An 18,151-nucleotide genomic window follows, 5' to 3' on the forward strand; every position below is an offset into this window, starting at 1 on the left:
AACTGTACCCACAAATCTATTAATTTTGATATTAAAAATCATTAGATCAATATTTAAAGGAGAAAAAACAAGACATTTTCATACTATATTCACAGTAAGTAGAGGGAAGTGCTTGTTGTAGAAAAACTTCTTTCAAAGAATATTAAAGGAGTTTTTCTCTTAGATTGAATTATTCTCCTCATAAAATCCATAATATGATATATATATATATATATATATATATATATATATATATATACTACATAAATAATATAAATAAATAGATCATAAAATCTTTTATAAAATAAAAACAATCTTAAAATTAACCCTAGAGCGCTCGTAGATAAACTTAATTAGATTCTATGGAAAAAAGAAAAAAAATCACTATGTAAGTACATAGTGTTACTGCGCTCAAAAGTATTCAATATTGTATCTAAATGCTAATACAGAGTATATTAGGAAATATATGGAACACAGAATCTAACCACACGATTAATATTCAGTATTTCTTTTCCTATTCTTTCTAATTAAAATATAATGCAACCAATCTACGAGCACTTATTCTCTGAATGGGTTAATGAGTTATTACTTCTATTTATATACATGTTCAGTCTTTACTGAACACTTTTGTAAGTACTTAGCTGCTTAATGAAAAGAGACTTGATGGAACGTGTGAGATTAAGTCGGAATATTTTTTCTACCATGCGCTAAATGCAATTAAACAGTGGTATGTGATGCACGTATGATTGTTCATGAAATGAACTATTCAATGAATAATGTTTCATGAATATATATATATGAACATTTTTGGCAACTTCCCCTGAGCAAAATAGATATATTCTTTATCGAGGAATTGGGTACAGCTTCTAAGCCAATCGCGATGATATAAAATGCATAAGAATCTCATAATTGGATTAGTATCGTTTACATTAGATATTTAAGTAATTTGTTAAGTACCTAATGCCAAAACATCTGTATATGTCATAGACGTATGTTCTGTCCTTCGTTGCTTAGTATCTTTAATACTATTCCAACTGCCGACATTATTGTACATCGTCGGCCATTCTGTAAGCGTTAAGAACGATCTTGTTTAACTAATAAAGTTGTCCTTTCCTCATCATCCAATGATTTCTTCCCAGATAAAAGTCGGACAGCTTCTGATTGACTTATATGCACATCAGAATCTAAACTGAGTTTACCCAATCCTGTTGGAGTGGCTGCATTTTGTGCCTTAAATAAATCAATAACATCAAAGTTTCTGATGATAAAGACTTAGAATAAAAAATTATACAAACTAAAAGTGACATACTTTTATCGGGGAATTTTTTATCTTTCCATTATGATCGCTGTGTGATGAAACAAATTTAGAATTTGTAACTGGACTTGCACTGACTGGGAGAGGAGATGTTGGAGCAGTTGCACTTCGAATTGGTGATTGACTTTTAATATCTTTATCTTTACTGGTTTCATTTTCTTTATCTTTTGGTAAAACTGGCGATTCTGGTACGCTACGATCATCCTCATCCAAGGAATGTAATAACTAAAAAAAAAATATTTTCTTGTATTCCCTAATTAATATTAATTGATTTTGTATGTGTCATTGAAAAATTTATATCCTACGTACTTTCTCTACTTCATCGTCAAATTGATCCTGACTAGGTAAAGGATCTTTTTGGCTTCGTTCCAAAAGAGTGGCACGTTTGGCAGCAAGATACAAAGATCTTTTGACTTTGACATAAAATACTTCTGTTACCGCCCGAACAGTATAGTCTGGTATAAATGTATAACGTAATATAGAATCTAAATTGATCGATTGAATGCTTCCAAGATTTTGAGGATTTCCATTTGTGGGGGATTCAGCTAGAATATAATAAATATAATAAATATAAATATTATTAATGTGGACATGCATAATTAAGTATACAAATATACGTTCTTTGTTTTTTTTTTTTACCTATTCCTATATTCGTAGTAAGTGCTTGAGATCCAAAGTATGTAAATGGACCACTTTCGAACATCAAATTTTCCTTGCCAACTGTAACTTCTACTCGACCTTCTAATATCAATGCAAAATAATCTACTGCTTTTCCTTGCTGATAAATTACCGCAACGGGATCATTTCTGGCTTTTTCACGGGTCTTGACTTTGATGTGATAAATGATATCTTGTTTAAGTAAACGACGTAGAATAGTTTCGGATATTGTATCAGGTTTAAAAGCATCTACAGCTGTGAATCATATGTTATGCTCAAATATATATTAAATGCTTTATAATAATGTCTACACTAATCTCAAAGTAACACTTCTTCCTACTTGTAGATAAATACTGAAACATGGCCAAAGTTAATTGAGGAGATATATGAATACGCTGATTTTCTTTCTTCTCCGCGAATACGGTAAAGTCCTGCATTTTTGTCCGAGCCTGCCTTTTACGTTTACTTCTATTATCGGCTGTAAAAAAATAAATGTTATGTTAATAAATACAATTTATTGCGTTTGAATTTAGATATTTTGATCTAACTTACTAAATACATCTGTTTCATCTATAATTTCTGCTTGAATTAATTCTTCTATAACATCTTCCAATGTAACTAAACCTATCACTTCATAGAAAGGATCACCTTCACCCTTATTATTAACTGTTTGAACAAATGCCATGTGACCTTTATGACCTACAAAAATAAAGGATTAATGAAAAATTTTTTATTATAAAAAGTTGTAAATAAAGCTATTTACATAGAATTATATTTATTGAGTATACCTTCTTTAAATTGTTTAAACATTATATCTAACGTAACATCTTCGAAAACGAAATTACATGGGTTTTGATAAAACTGACAAAGTGTTTTAAGTGGCATATTGTCATCAGGATCAACAAATGCAAGATCTTTAATATACAACATTGTTATTATATTAGTTCTAGCTCCCTCGTATACAGGTATTCGTGAAAAACCTAAATAAAATATAATTAGTTAATCACGTATCAATAATATCATTTAACAATATTTCTAATTTTTTTCTAAATAATTAATTATATACTACACTCAGTGTAAAGTAAAAGTACTTGATAAGATATGTAACATATTAAATTAATTCTTGATTAATCTATATATCAATAAGAGATTATATCTTATCTACATTAAATTTTGATTTGTTGAGTATGTTAAAATAATATAATAATGTCACCAGAATAATATCACATTCTTAAAATTCTTAACATGCATATTGATAAAATCATGGTAAACTAACATAAATGCGATAAAATATAAAATAATTAAAGCAATATTAGGTAAAAAAAAACAAAACAAAAAAAAACAAAAAAAACAAAAAAAAAATAATGTATACCTGATTTCATGATTTCAGATACAGTTTCAAAATCTAAAATTGCATTATAATTTAGCATATACACATCTTCAATTCTTGTCATGACATCTGCAACAGTCTTTTTCCGTAATTCTAGCGCTCCAGCTATAATGTTAACTTCATCTTTTTCTAGATCATTATATCCCGTTGTAACCTATAATTTATGATATAGTTATAACATAGTATTATTCATAATAGAAACTTTATACTAATTAAAAATATTATTAACTTATCAAATTATTACTTTTAAGTAAATAAATACCTTAACAAGTTCTTTCAATCTTTCCCTGTTATAAACATTACCAATCTCTTCACCAAGAAAAACATCCAAAATTTTACTAATTGGATAACTTAATGGAAATGTTATTATCATAGTTAATTTTGTAATATAAATTGTTTTAGCACCAACACATAGGCCATGTCTGCTACATATGGCCTATAAAGAAAAACATTAAATGTTAATTTCATAAGTATTATAATTGCTACACTACATTTTAAAAAATACATACTTGTGGTGAAATTTCACCGAAAATAACAATAGCAAGTGTTGAACAGATGACTGCAACTAGTCCAGATGTTAAATCATCTAACAGAATAGTGAACAATGAATTGACAAGAACATTTGAAAATAAAATAGAACAAAGCAAATAATTTCCATGGTTTCTCACTGGCTGTATTGTCCTTGCATATTGTTTTTCCTAAAATATGATAAAATTGTTTAACAATTTAAAAAACAAATCAGACATTAATATTTTAATAATAAAGTAAACAATTCTATAACATTCAAAATTGAAAAAATAATATATAATCAACTATATTTATATAACATACTTTTTCTGTACCAGTGTTACAAAGTATTTTTAGTTCAGTTCTATCCATTGCCATCAAACCCAAGTTAAGGCCGGAAAATAAAGCAGAAAAGCTGAGGCACAAGAGAATGATTAAAATGCTAAGCCAAAGAGGTAACATTTTTTCATATGTACGAATCTGAAATATATTGACTGTAAATAGTTAATACTACATTTATCTTAATAATATCAAAATGTATGCGCATTTAAAAGAAAAGATATAACGCTTACTGTATTCCATGATGCTCTGCCTTGATGTCTAAAAGGCACATAATCATTTTGGGCATCTTCATATATTGGTGATTTTGCACAAATAAAAAATGGAGATCCAAGTGGTAAAACTACATCAATGGTTGCTGTATTTTTCTGTACATTTTTTACCTACAAGTAGTAAAATGAAAAAATTGTCTATTTTAATTACCTGTTTAGAAATTTTACATACACAAATATATGCACGGAGTTTTTAAATTCTTTTTCGCATGCATTCAAATTATAGAATTGATTCTATATGCTTTTGAATTAATTTTGGTATGTAAATAATAACTTTCTCTTACTTGAAACTCATTGCTCTTTATTTTGTCACAAATAGAATCCCTCTCTTGTGGCATATCCGTAAATGTGATTAAAGTACCTTCTGTAATTCCAGATCCGAATAACCGTATTACTGCTTTGCCACCAGCCAAAATCTCTGGAATACCTTCTTCGGTGTAGCTAGGATCCTTATCAGCTAACTCTACTCTCAGGCCTTCAATGTAAATGTTTGTACGGACTTGTGTCGATGGTACATTTTCATTATCACCGATGTCAGGTACATGTGAATTGGCACGACGTGTGCGAAAATATTTTCTGAGAATGAAATATTCAGTCGCTATAGAGAATACAAATGGTCAAGAAATAATTATAAATTGAAAAATTATTCAATTTTGTAGATGCTACACCAACCATACTTGTTACTCTCTCTTGCAATGGTCCTCCTTATCTTAAAGGTTAAAATAATTGTATCAATTGAACATTGATATATGAATCAGTGTAGAGGGACAAATATACCATGTTTACACAAAAGATAATAAAGTCTCCAATTCTTAATAAAAAGTATATGATACAAAATGAGTACAATAATGACCTACTTAAAAAATATCAGTATTTTTCTTTATAGAGACAAAAAAACGTAAGATTTATAATTGAAAAGCGTATAAAAATTATAATATATTTGATAAGCATTTATCAATGTTACATAAATGTAATGTAACTAACTAAATAAATATTTCAAATAATAATCACTAGCAAACTTGCAACGTATATGGTATAAAAAGTAATTGGATACACTGATACAGATAATTAGTCATCAGTCTGATAGCAAGCAATCAAGAAGTATGTAAAAGGAAACCATGGCTTAATACAGAAAACATAATAAGCACAAAAAATGTTATACACTACAAAGAGCTTTATTAACACTTATATATTTCACAAAATTAAAAAATAGACATATTAAAAAAAATAGACATAAAATTTATCTATAGATAAATTGTTAATTCATTGAAAAATTTGAATGAAGTGGCCTTATATATGATTTTCTTTCTTAAAATATTTGTCCAATGCAAAAATATTGGAACACTTAAATGTAGGTCAAACATAAATCTATTTTTATACATCCAACCTAGAGTGTCTGAATAATGGTCAAATAACGAGTATAATTTCAAATTATGATACTAATAACAAATTAAAATTCTTAACAAAAAAAATAATTTGTAATATTATATATACATTAATAATACATCAATTTTATTACGCTATTCAATGTTAATAAAATATAAAATTCTTATTATACAAATTTATATTATATTTATTAGAACAATCTGATTAATTTACTTTGTATATATTTACATTTTATATCGATTACATTTTATTTATTTATAAAATAATGTTCATTGTTATTGCTTATTGATAAACAATTATCTCAAATGAAGACAAAAGAGTGATTTATTGTCAACAATAAAACAAAGTACTATGCACATGCAAAGCAAAATACATGCAAAGTAAAATGTATGCAGTTGTCCTCTATAAATTAATGTTCTAATGTTTATGAAAACAAATGTTGATGAAGATTAATCTATAGTACACTTAAATTTGTTGCAAATGTATACAATGATAACGAGACGTTCGTAACTTTCAGAGATTTCTAAATCATTTATTCGCACATCAATTCATATTTACAATAGAATAAAAATTACATTAAAATGTTATATATATATATATATATATATATATATATATATATTTCTTTTTGCTAATATTCTAAATTTAGTTCCAATTTCAAGTTATATAGATATCACAGATGGAATAAGTATTACGTGGACAAAAAAATATATAACGTAAGACATAATCAAAGATACTAATATCGCGATAAAACTATATTATATGCGATAATCTGTTAAGATAGTAAACAAATAAATGTGAAAGTTAACGAGAGAAAAATGGTGAGTCTTGCACAATGAGGAAAAAAAATCACATTATATCATATAACCGGCATCTTCTAACGTTGCAACGTAGGTAGACAGCAATTCGTCCTTTTTCTTTTTCTTTTTCTTTGTTACACGTAAGGAAAATTACCCCCGCATACCGATCGTACCATACACATACGTACATAAACATGTATATATATATGTATATATATACTTACTGCAATCGCGAAGGTAAGTTCACCGTAAAATTACTTCCAAGATTGGTCCATCGTTCGCCGTTTTTCAAGCAAAAATAGACCGTGTTTACTTTAAAGTCCGGAAGTTCGAGAAACGTGTATATTGCACGATCGCCTGACATCGAGATCCAAATGTTCTTGAGTACATTATTCCGTTCACAATCACTACCATCATTCGACCAATGTAATGATAAGTTACTTTCGAGGCCGGTCCCATATAGCTCTATCAAGTACTCGGAACGAAACGAAGGTGTTTCATGGAAGAACGAATCCCGTAGATTTAACACGCTTACAGCGGTCACGTTAGGATTATTTAACGGATTCACTATGTCTGTCAGTGTATTGCCTCTTGTTAATCGAATAACTGCAATAACGAATAATAGAAAAACTGCCGGTGGTGTGTATGAGCGACCAACATGTCGCGCCATCGTGCGACTAACTCAACTCTGACAACTTTACTCATCCACTAGAAGTGAGCTGTATTTATAACCTTCAAGAATCGGCGCCGCGCATGCGCAAACGTGATGACTCTTGCGATATCTCGAGATACCATCTACGTGTAATCAAGTAGTAAGAATGACTTATCTTTATTTCGGTCTTTCCTGTTTGAAAAATTAAAATAATTAATTTTCAATGGAAAATAAAAAATCCGGTTTGATGTATATGATAGATCAATGAAATAAACGTATTCCTATAACGTACAAAAATACAATGAAATTAAGACATTTCTTAGGTACATTAGAATGAACCAATCAACGTTGATATATATTGTCCAATCAGATGTGACGAAAATGTGTTTAAGTTCACTTCATACTTTCGATCTTTGATCCGAGTGATCTTGACAACCTATCGATCGTGATGTAAGAATACGGCATAAAGTATATCGGAAACTATAAACGTGTGTAAAATCTTTTCCATTAATTTCGTTCAAATTTATTCCGATATTTAGAGGTAGAAAGTGTAAAAAATATTCTAACAAAATTACGAAGCGTTCATCGATACGTAAACATATAGAAAATGTTTTGAACTTTAATTATTCGTAAAGATCGATCAAGATGTATCCAACTGCTTCAACAACTGGACCGCAAGATCAAAATGGAGGAACTGACGGATAGATCGATAATGCTCAGTAATGTTAGAGAATATCATTGATCACTTTGCTTGTCAACGTGATTGTAAGTAAATCGTTTTCGCAATTTTCTATTATAGAAAATAATGTAAAGTGTTTGTTTCCTTTTATTGACAGTTCGTATTCGTATATCGATATGCGCGCGAAATTTAAGAATAAAGCAGGAATTTTTTTTCAAATTAAAAATTTTAAACGTTTTGAGCCATTAATAATAAAAGAATTTGTTTGGTAAATAAATTTTGTTAATATTATTCTTATCTTGAATTTTCATAATATTTTAACATTTTAATTAAAATAAGATTTTTCTTTCTTTTAAATCAGAGCATGGAATGGATGGATCCTGTCCACTCCTCTTTCCATCTTTTGGGGAGAAAAATAACTCTGAACGAGGAATCGGATATACAGCACAGAAAGTGTCTTTATACAGGCCATCCTCTGATGCAATTGACCTTGGATACCATACTCTTGACAACAGTGGTTGCCGTGTGCCTTCCTCATCTGCTATTACATCTGTACCTACGAGACAACAACCGCTGTCACAACAGAAAAGAGCATATGTTACAGGTCTTTACCAACTTGACGATGAGTTGTTACTAAAAATTTTCTCCTGGCTAAGTACTAGAGATCGTTGTGCTTTGGCGCAAACTTGTAGACGTCTATGGGAAATAGCGTGGCATCCATCCTTATGGAAGGAAGTTGAAATACAATATCCTCAAAATGCGACTATAGCACTAAATGCTTTAGCACAGCGAGGATGTCATTCTTGTATTCGTCGTTTGATATTGGAAGGTGCCACAGGTCTTCCTGGAGTCTTTCGACAACTGCCATTTTTAAGTTTAACTTCTCTAATTCTGCGTCATTCGCGACGCGTAACGGATGCTAACGTGACTGCCATTTTAGATAATTGCGTGCATTTAAAAGAATTAGATTTAACTGGATGCGTGAGTGTGACTAAAGCTTGTAGCCGGATAACATCGTTGCAATTACAGTCGCTTGATCTAAGCGATTGCCACAATATTGAAGATTCTGGTTTGGTATTAACGCTCTCCCGTATGCCACAACTTGCGTGCCTTTATCTACGACGATGCGCACGTATAACCGATGCCAGTTTCGTTGCTATTGCATCTTACTGTGGAAATTTACGACAACTTTCTGTATCTGATTGCGCAAAAATAACAGATTTTGGTGTACGTGAAGTGGCCGCACGTCTAGGGCCATCGTTAAGATATTTTTCTGTTGGTAAATGCGATCGTGTATCTGATGCCGGTCTGCTTGTGGTAGCCAGACATTGTTATAAATTACGTTATTTGAATGCACGTGGTTGCGAAGCACTCAGTGATAGCGCAACATCGGCTTTGGCACGTGGATGTCCACGGCTGAGAGCTCTTGACATAGGAAAATGCGATATCGGTGATGCCACACTCGAGGCTCTTTCCACGGGCTGTCCTAATTTGAAAAAGCTCTCTCTTTGTGGTTGCGAACGAATCACAGATGCTGGACTGGAAGCATTAGCATATTACGTGCGTGGTTTGAGACAGTTAAATATCGGAGAATGCCCTAGAGTAACTTGGGTTGGATACCGCGCAGTTAAACGTTATTGTCGTCGATGTGTTATAGAACATACTAATCCTGGTTTCTCCAGTTGATCCATATTTACTTTAATCTCCTGCTTCTACTATCTGCGATATATTTATTAACAAATATCAATTTCATTGCTTAATTAAATATTAATTTATATATATAGAGAAAAAAAGCGACGTATACTGAAATAGATTGTAAAAATATATATTTTGCGTCTTGCTTAAAAAACGCATTTGCTATTTATTGTTTTTTTTATATTTTAATACATTATACAAGGGTAATAAAATGTTAAATTTTATACTTTAATAAATGGATGTCTTATAACCTTCATTCAATGTTATCGAAAAAGTAATTACATTTAATTAGTTTGTCATTTTCAGTAGGTATTATCATATTAGGATATCAGATTTTCTACTTTTAGATATTTTATCCAGAATAATATTTTAAATCACATAATAGAAATAGTATTACCTTATTAATTAAATCAACTGGCTATAATACAAATCTTTCATTCAACAGATTCACGCATTTCTCACTGATCCTTTAACAATTTTAACATCATCGATAGGCCTATCATTTTTATCTGTTTCAACAAGACCAATTCTTTTTACTATTGCCATACCAGAATGAATTCGCCCTGCTCATAGAAAGACACATGATATCATTTAAATTAGAATCATTCTCATGAAATCATAATTGTTATACATACATAATAATATTCTATCTTACCAAATATAGTATGCTTTCCATCCAACCATTGCGTAGGTGCTAATGTAATAAAAAATTGAGATCCATTTGTATCTGGTCCAGAGTTTGCCATGGATAATATCCCAGCACCAGTATGTTTCAAATCATCATGAATTTCATCATCAAAACTATCTCCATATATAGACATACCACCTTTTCCTGTAGCGGTTGGATCTCCACCTGTGGGGACGCATACATTTATAATATCATATGTAATATTCAATAAGAATTCTATAAAACACAACCTTGTTTTACCTTGTATCATAAAATCGCGAATTATTCTATGAAACTTTGTACCATTGTAATATCCACGACGTGTCAATTCAGCAAAATTTCTACACGTTATAGGTGCATGTTTCCAGTATAATTCAATGATAATTTCACCCATACTAAAACACAAAAAAATGTATCACTGAAAAAAAATCATACAATAGAAATGGTTAATTTATATATTCGCATGTCTTACGTTGTCTCAAAAGCCACAAAGGGAGGTTGCCAATGTTTATCTGGTATTCCTGATATATTTGAAAGAGTCATTATTACACTATAAAAGTTATTAATAAAAATGAAAATATTACAAACAACAAATTAACCAACAAATAACCAAACTAAATTCAAACTACAAAATTGTATGCGAATTGTATCAGCTGTTTTTAGAACGCTATCTATATTAGCTTCCTAGAACTATAAGCGGTACTGAATTGATGTGTTAAAGTCGTAATGCCGGATCCTGCAATGGTGTTATAAAAATGTGTTAAAGATAATATTTACAGATTTTATAAATGTGGACCATTTTGTCCATCAGTTTTAAACTTGATCACATTCTTTTAATGTCTTCTGGCTCACTCGTAGTTTATTACGTATGCCAGAACGACTTAACCTCAGCAAAAACATGTTTTCTCCCCGGGATTTAGGTAAAACAGATTATATTAGTTTAAATATCTACGATAGTGCGGCTTTCACACGGGGGACATCGCGTAGCCTTTGGAGGGTAATTATTTTTCAAACATTATGTTCTGTATCACAAACAAACGATGATATTTTTTTTAATTATTAAATTATTAAATTATTTATCTTAATTATTTATTATTTTATTCCAGCAATGGAAACAGTTATCAAGGTTTCAAAGAAATATTTTCTACTTTGCTATTGTAACAGTTTTACTTGTGATATTTTATCTTTTGCCCGGTGAAACCAAAAATGCTATTCTACAAAATAACAGTGATTATAATAATGTTGATATAATTCAAGAGACAGTTAAATATGAAAAGGTAAATAAAGTATTAAAATATTTTTAAACTCTATTATAATTAATAGGTAATTTTTTCAGGTGCCGGAGGATATTGTTGTAGATAATGTTAATCAACCTGCTGGTGGTGGTCATGGTGGTGATGTCATTGAAGAACCAGAATTTCAACCAGAGATCAATCAAGTAGATGATGATCAAATTGGGGAACCACCTCAACCCAAACCAATTGCACTTAAATTTGAAGGTATATTTAATGTATAAACAATAGATTAATAATCTTGATAATTTATAAACAATTACATTCTATAGGACCACAAAATAGTAGACAAAGAGCAGTAGTTGCAGCATTTAAACATTCATGGAATGGGTATAAACAATATGCTTGGGGTCATGATAATGTTAAGCCGATATCAAAAAAATATCATGAATGGTTCGGCTTAGGACTTACTATTGTGGATTCCTTAGATACTTTATACATGATGGGTTTGAATGATGGTGTGTATAATATATATTTACTTTTATCTTCTTCCAGTATTATGAAATTAATATCCTTGATTTTTTTAGATTTTGCAGAAGCTAAATCGTGGGTTGAAAGTAGTTTAGTCTTCACCATGAATCGTGATGTTAATCTGTTTGAAGTAACAATAAGAGTATTAGGAGGATTGTTAGCTGCATATCATCTTAGTGGAGAGAAAATATTTTTAAATAAAGCGGTAAATTCAATATTGATTCTTTTTAATCTTTTAGTCCATTATTTTATTTAGGTAATCATTGAGTCTTTACAATTTAAGATCGATCTGGGAGATCGTATGATGCCAGCATTTTCCACTAGATCTGGTGTTCCATATTCTGATGTCAATTTAGGGACTAGAGCAGCACATAGTCCTAAATGGGGGCCTGATAGTAGTACTAGTGAAGTAACTTCTATTCAATTAGAATTTCGTGATCTAAGTCGTAGTTCAGGACAACCTAAATTTGAGGTAATAAGAAAAGAAGTATGAATAAAAATATCTTTATGTAGTATTGCTTTCGAAAATATACTTTATATTAATTAATAATTGTGTAGGCAGCTGCTGCAAGAGTCTCAGAACATGTGCATCAATTAGAGAAACATGATGGTTTAGTTCCAATTTTTATCAATGCCAACAATGGACAATTTAGAGAATATGCGACAATTACATTAGGAGCTAGAGGTGACAGCTATTACGAATATTTATTGAAACAATGGATACAAACTGGGAAGACCATAGACTAGTCTGTATTTTTTTTTAAGCATGTAATTCCTGATCATTCGCAGTGCACGAGATAGTAGTAGTGTCTCTGATAGACAATTGCTTCTCTTTATTTACAGTTTACGAGATGACTATTTATTGGGCATTTCTGGAACTAAGAAACATCTAGTCAAATATACAGCTATTAATAAGTATCTTTTTATAGCAGAATTGGTTGGTGCGCATAAAGATACAAGACCAAAGATGGTAATTTCCTTCTAGAAACATATTAATATTATATATAGCAACATTAAGAAATTAAAAATACTTATAAATATATTCTACAGGACCATCTTACATGTTACTTAGGAGGTACATTAGCCTTAGGAGTCCATCATGGGTTGCCACAAGAACATATGGCTTTTGCAAATGATATTGTCAAAACTTGTTATCAAACTTATGCAATACAACCGACTTTTCTTGCTCCCGAAATAACTTATTTTAACATTCAGGTAAACTTATTAGAAGAGTTATAAACATATATTAATAATAAATCCTTTTATTTCCTTTTTTATCATTCACAGAAATTAGAAGGAGATAATCAAATGGATATGTATGTGAAAACAAATGATGCACATAATCTCCTACGACCTGAGTTTATAGAAAGTCTCTTTTATATGTGGTATTTCACAGGAAATAAAACTTTCCAGGATTGGGGCTGGCAAATATTTCAAGTAAGCTTTAACATGCTTACTTTAAGATGATCTTGTCTATTCATAATTTTACCATTATATGTATACATATATATTAATCTCTTTATATATAAATAGGCATTTGAAAATTATACTAAAGTGGAAAATGGATACACAAGCATTGGAAATGTTCGAAGTATTCATAACATACGACCACAAGATATGACAGAAAGTTTCTGGTTCGCCGAAACTTTGAAATATTTATATTTGTTATTTGATGATACCAGACAGTTAATAGATTTAGACAAATGGGTATTCAATTCCGAAGGTCATCCATTGCCTATATATGAATCATAATACGATGTAAAGAAAAATTTATATTCGACAAATTCGAAACTATATCTTTAATTAGTTGAATTCATTTGCACCGATTTATTAATCATTATTATTAAAAAATTGCACCTAAAATCCAATCATATGTATTGGATACGAAAGATTTTCAAATTCTTTCGATTGTCTAAAAAATTTGTACAAAACCCGAGCAAACATAATAGCGTGTATGTAAAGTAAACATTTACAAATTTATTATCGTAAATATTTCATACGTTATGATTTATGAAAAATCATATCATTGTTTATACACAATTACATCTTTGACTTGAGTAGTGCCTATCTATGATCATCGGACGATGAAATGAACGATTTTGTAAATACTTTACTCTTTATATTATAGATCATGGAGATAAAAAGCAAATTTTTTTTTCATTCAAATTGTTAACACATCAATTATCAAACAATTGTAATCAAAACTACTTATACACAAAAGTACTATTCATCTATAGTGAGCACGTGCTTATACTATTTATCTTAAAAAAGAAAAAAGAAGTACATATTCATATCTTAGATTGTACATTAAAAGAACAGTTTATTAAAAAAAAAAAAAAAAAAAAAAACAAAAAAAAAACAAAAAAAAATCCTATAATAATCTTCTTTCTAGCAATAACAATGTAATCATTTATAGAAGTAACTTAAGTTAGAGTATCTAGTCGTGATTTACTAATATTTTTATCTATGATTTACCTATTATACATTATATTTGCTTCAACGTTATATATATATATATATATATATATATATATATATATATATATATAACAAACGGCCAAAATTATTATTGTCAACAATAGACAAAATGTACATTATCTACATTGTATGAAAAGCTTTTATACATAAGTATATGCGTGTGTATGTATGTATATATATATATATATATATATATATATATATATACTAGGATAATAATTATAAAGTCATTAGTTTCATATGAGAAAAAAAATATATAGAAATAAGTATTTCATAATAAGACTATATTATGCATACAAACACATATACAACAATCCATAATAATGTCGGTAAAATAGAATGCAATCGATAATACGAATGATATACTTATCAATGGCACTCAAATTACTCATTTTAATATTAAATATTTACATTTTATATTACGTATTATGAAAATTAACCTTTATAGTACATGTGTACGTATATGTTTTTCATAAAACATATTCTTTATTTTACAATGCGAGAATACAATGTAACTAACATAACACTTCTTCTTTGAACGAATTTCTTATCGTAAAATCTCTAAGTGTAATCTTCTAAAAAAGGAAAACAAAAAAAAAAGAAATAAAAGAGTCGTCATAAAATGGCACAGTCACAACATTCATGCGTGTAATAAAGACAATTAATAAGACATTCCTCGCATTTGTTGTCCTTCGACGAATGACTCCCAGAGTCGATATCAAATTCGACTTTTCTTTGACTTTTTTGATTTTCCCAATGTAAACCTTGTAAGCCCATATTTGTATTTGATGGTGCTATCTCGATTGCATCATAATCTATGCTTCGATTTTGTGACATTGGCGTTGATGACGGCAAAGTCGATAATGAAGAGGACGGGATTACCGACGCAATAGCCATCGTTGTTTGGGAGTGAACTTCGTTCGGTTGCTCGTATTCAATGCTCTTTTTCCTGTTCTCAGCCATTTGCATCGAATTGTTTGGCGATGTTACTCTGATTATACAAATCCAAAAATTATCCTTTTTTATCTTTCTTTTTCTCTCCTTCTCTTTCTCTCTTTCTCTCTTTCTATCTTTCTATCTCTTTCTCATGCAAATTAATTATGAACGAAGACAAGCTTATAAAAAAGCTTCAATGAACTTACTTGTAGCTGCCGCGTTCAGGAAATATACGCTTGAGAGACATCTTTGATGTATGAAAATCGCGGGAAAATTTGAAAAATTGCTTTCGAATTTTTTTGTTGAAAAGGACCGAACAAAATTGAGACAGATTGTCGTTGAATATGGATTGATGAAAAAAAAATTAATTTTCAGAAACTTAGAGAGACTCTTTCTCTGTGGTATGATAAAGGTCTAACTGACGATATTCTCATACACACAACAACATTGTGACAAAAGAAAGACGAAATTAGGAAAACGGAAACGACTGCCAGTGCCTTCATTTGTTTGTTTTTCTTTTTTTTTTCTTCCGTAATTTCGTTAGACAAAACAATAACACATCCACATATGTCCTTTCGTAATTTAAAGGGTCATTGTAAATCGATTGTTGAATATTTCTATTCTTTACTATAGAAAAGTGATCGAAAATATTTCTAAGAAACTTTCTAATTGAATATCTAAATTAGCTAAATTTATTAATATCTACATAGTTAAAATTATATATATATATATATATATATATATATATATATATAAATATATATATATATGTATGTATGTATGCATGTATATTTGTATATCGAAATAATTTTAACTAACGACAAGCCTAATTAATAGGACTTACTATTTTCATTTGACGAATATCTCTTTTTCTTTTTTTTTTGTTTTTTTTTTGTTTTTACTAATCATGCGTTCGGAAACATAAACATATAAGCACAACGATAAAACGTGAAGGCTTCGTTTATGTGTGTGTATGTGTGTATCTCTTTATGATAACACAAATATATTTTATATTTATTGAAAAACAACATACACATCTAAAGATTGTAATTTTAAAGTGCAATCACAAAAAACGCCATAACGATCATCATGTGAGTATATGTGTGTGTGTGTGTGTGTGTGTATATGCGCGCGCGCACGTATATATATATATATATATATATATATATATATATATATGTGCGAATACGCGTTCATACATTTATACGCATATCTCTCATTATTTTTCTTTTCAATGATTGGAAAAGTTTACAGAATGTGAGATTACGTGAACATTATTATGATACAGTAAAGTCGATGCTAGTGGATCGATCGATCGATTGATTGATCGATTTACATTAACGAATATAATTCGAAATTGCACTGCGTAAATTAATGTCTAATGTACTGTAATAATTTCATTACACAGAGCACCTTGCGAATAATGTTCTTCTTCTTCTTCTTTCTTTTTTATTTCATTTTTTTTCTTTCTCTCTATCCGTTCTTTTTTTTTTCTTTTTTTTTCTTTTTTCAATATATTCTTATCTATCGGAATTGAGGCTTGTATAGGCCGTTAGATAGCGGTAAGATAAAATTCTTATCTTTAAAACATTCGTCTATAATGTAGATTAACAGACGTCGGTGTTCTTGCGAGTAAATGCTTCGGAGATCAGTCAAGCTATATATATATATATATATATATATATATATATATTTGCCTCTCGTTTATCAAAGATCGCTAACTTTATACAGTGGTAATTTTTTTTATCTTTCTTTTTTTCCTTTCCTTTCTCTTTCTTTCTTTTTTTCTTCAAATAACCGTACACAAACTCGGTCAGTTTTCTTTAAAACAATGTTATCTACGTGTTAATCCAACGTGTTCGTTCTCACATAAAATATTAAATCGCATTGAAACAACACATTAAATCTCGTGAAATTTTCAACGTATTCGAACTTCAAATTCTCTACTTACGGCAAATTAACCTGTTTATTTAACTCGCTTTGTCGTTTTTTAATCTCCCCGCAGTCATCTTTCATAAAACGATTATAATTATCTTGAAAATTCTAATGCATCTATCCTCTCATACAGGATAGCTCTAGTTAAAGGCTCACTGTACAGTGTTAGATAATATCGTAATATCTCCGATATATTATACTTTTGTAATCTTTCAGGAACTATCGATGTAATAAGTACACGTACATGTCTGTTCATGTTCAATTAGGCATGTCGAACGATCTCTTTCTTTCCTAATAATAAAAACGAAAATAAAGAAACTATAATCACCTGGAAAATAATACATAATTGGAATCTATAATTATTTTCGTGCAATGCGAATAGTAAGCTGCAAACCGCTGAACGGTGAGCCCATAACTTGCACCTTCCGTATATATGTATATATATATATATATATAAATATATATATATAATATATATATATAAATATATATATATATATATAAATATATATATATATAATATATATATATATAAATATATATATATAATATATATATATAAATATATATATATATATATAAATATATATATATATAATATATATATATATAAATACATAATATATTTTCATATATTATATATACATGTATTATAATAATTTGCATGTAATATAATTAATCTCAATTCTCAATGGCCAAGT

At 29.3% G+C, this 18,151-nt stretch overlaps 5 protein-coding genes across 6 annotated transcripts; 2 read left to right on the plus strand and 3 right to left on the minus strand.

Annotated features, from left to right (window-relative positions):
- Positions 1 to 273: 273 nt before the first annotated feature.
- On the minus strand, positions 274 to 7,369 carry uex (metal transporter uex). Its single transcript, XM_035871983.2, has 14 exons — positions 6,870 to 7,369; positions 4,744 to 5,035; positions 4,421 to 4,570; positions 4,173 to 4,328; positions 3,851 to 4,039; positions 3,604 to 3,777; positions 3,324 to 3,495; positions 2,740 to 2,931; positions 2,504 to 2,650; positions 2,292 to 2,429; positions 1,934 to 2,206; positions 1,604 to 1,839; positions 1,289 to 1,519; positions 274 to 1,209 (listed from the first exon to the last, which is right to left on the minus strand). Exons 1-14 carry the CDS (start codon positions 7,313 to 7,315, stop codon positions 1,054 to 1,056), a joined length of 2,952 nt encoding a protein of 983 aa, XP_035727876.2. The 5' UTR covers positions 7,316 to 7,369; the 3' UTR covers positions 274 to 1,053.
- An 867-nt stretch (positions 7,370 to 8,236) lies between these two features.
- On the minus strand, positions 8,237 to 10,953 carry Cypl (peptidyl-prolyl cis-trans isomerase-like 1 Cypl). Of its 2 annotated transcripts, XR_014981834.1 has the most exons (5): positions 10,811 to 10,953; positions 10,600 to 10,733; positions 10,327 to 10,524; positions 10,069 to 10,234; positions 8,237 to 9,695 (listed from the first exon to the last, which is right to left on the minus strand). XR_014981834.1 is itself a non-coding variant. In XM_035872098.2 (4 exons), exons 1-4 carry the CDS (start codon positions 10,879 to 10,881, stop codon positions 10,119 to 10,121), a joined length of 519 nt encoding a protein of 172 aa, XP_035727991.1. In that variant the 5' UTR covers positions 10,882 to 10,953; the 3' UTR covers positions 8,237 to 10,118. The 2 variants fall into 2 exon arrangements, 1 of the variants encoding a protein (XP_035727991.1); XM_035872098.2 differs by having other exon boundaries at positions 8,237 to 10,234.
- On the plus strand, positions 8,346 to 9,662 carry Fbxl7 (F-box and leucine-rich repeat protein 7). The gene has a single exon (XM_035872083.2). The coding sequence runs from the start codon at positions 8,346 to 8,348 to the stop codon at positions 9,660 to 9,662; it is 1,317 nt and encodes a 438-aa protein (XP_035727976.1).
- A 74-nt stretch (positions 10,954 to 11,027) lies between the features above and the next one.
- alpha-Man-Ib (alpha-Mannosidase class I b) lies at positions 11,028 to 14,393 on the plus strand. The gene is made up of 11 exons (XM_035871998.2): positions 11,028 to 11,335; positions 11,445 to 11,615; positions 11,675 to 11,837; positions 11,903 to 12,088; positions 12,158 to 12,306; positions 12,385 to 12,573; positions 12,660 to 12,847; positions 12,945 to 13,071; positions 13,152 to 13,316; positions 13,389 to 13,538; positions 13,635 to 14,393. Exons 1-11 carry the CDS (start codon positions 11,207 to 11,209, stop codon positions 13,851 to 13,853), a joined length of 1,836 nt encoding a protein of 611 aa, XP_035727891.1. The 5' UTR covers positions 11,028 to 11,206; the 3' UTR covers positions 13,854 to 14,393.
- A 550-nt stretch (positions 14,394 to 14,943) lies between these two features.
- On the minus strand, positions 14,944 to 16,050 carry LOC118442407 (uncharacterized). Its single transcript, XM_035867957.2, has 2 exons — positions 15,722 to 16,050; positions 14,944 to 15,570 (listed from the first exon to the last, which is right to left on the minus strand). Exons 1-2 carry the CDS (start codon positions 15,760 to 15,762, stop codon positions 15,195 to 15,197), a joined length of 417 nt encoding a protein of 138 aa, XP_035723850.2. The 5' UTR covers positions 15,763 to 16,050; the 3' UTR covers positions 14,944 to 15,194.
- Between the last annotated feature and the right edge of the window lie 2,101 nt (positions 16,051 to 18,151).

The sequence above is a fragment of the Vespa mandarinia genome, chromosome 2, assembly GCF_050613455.1.
Source record: "Vespa mandarinia isolate Hongniang chromosome 2, ASM5061345v1, whole genome shotgun sequence".
Lineage (NCBI taxonomy): Eukaryota > Metazoa > Arthropoda > Insecta > Hymenoptera > Vespidae > Vespa > Vespa mandarinia.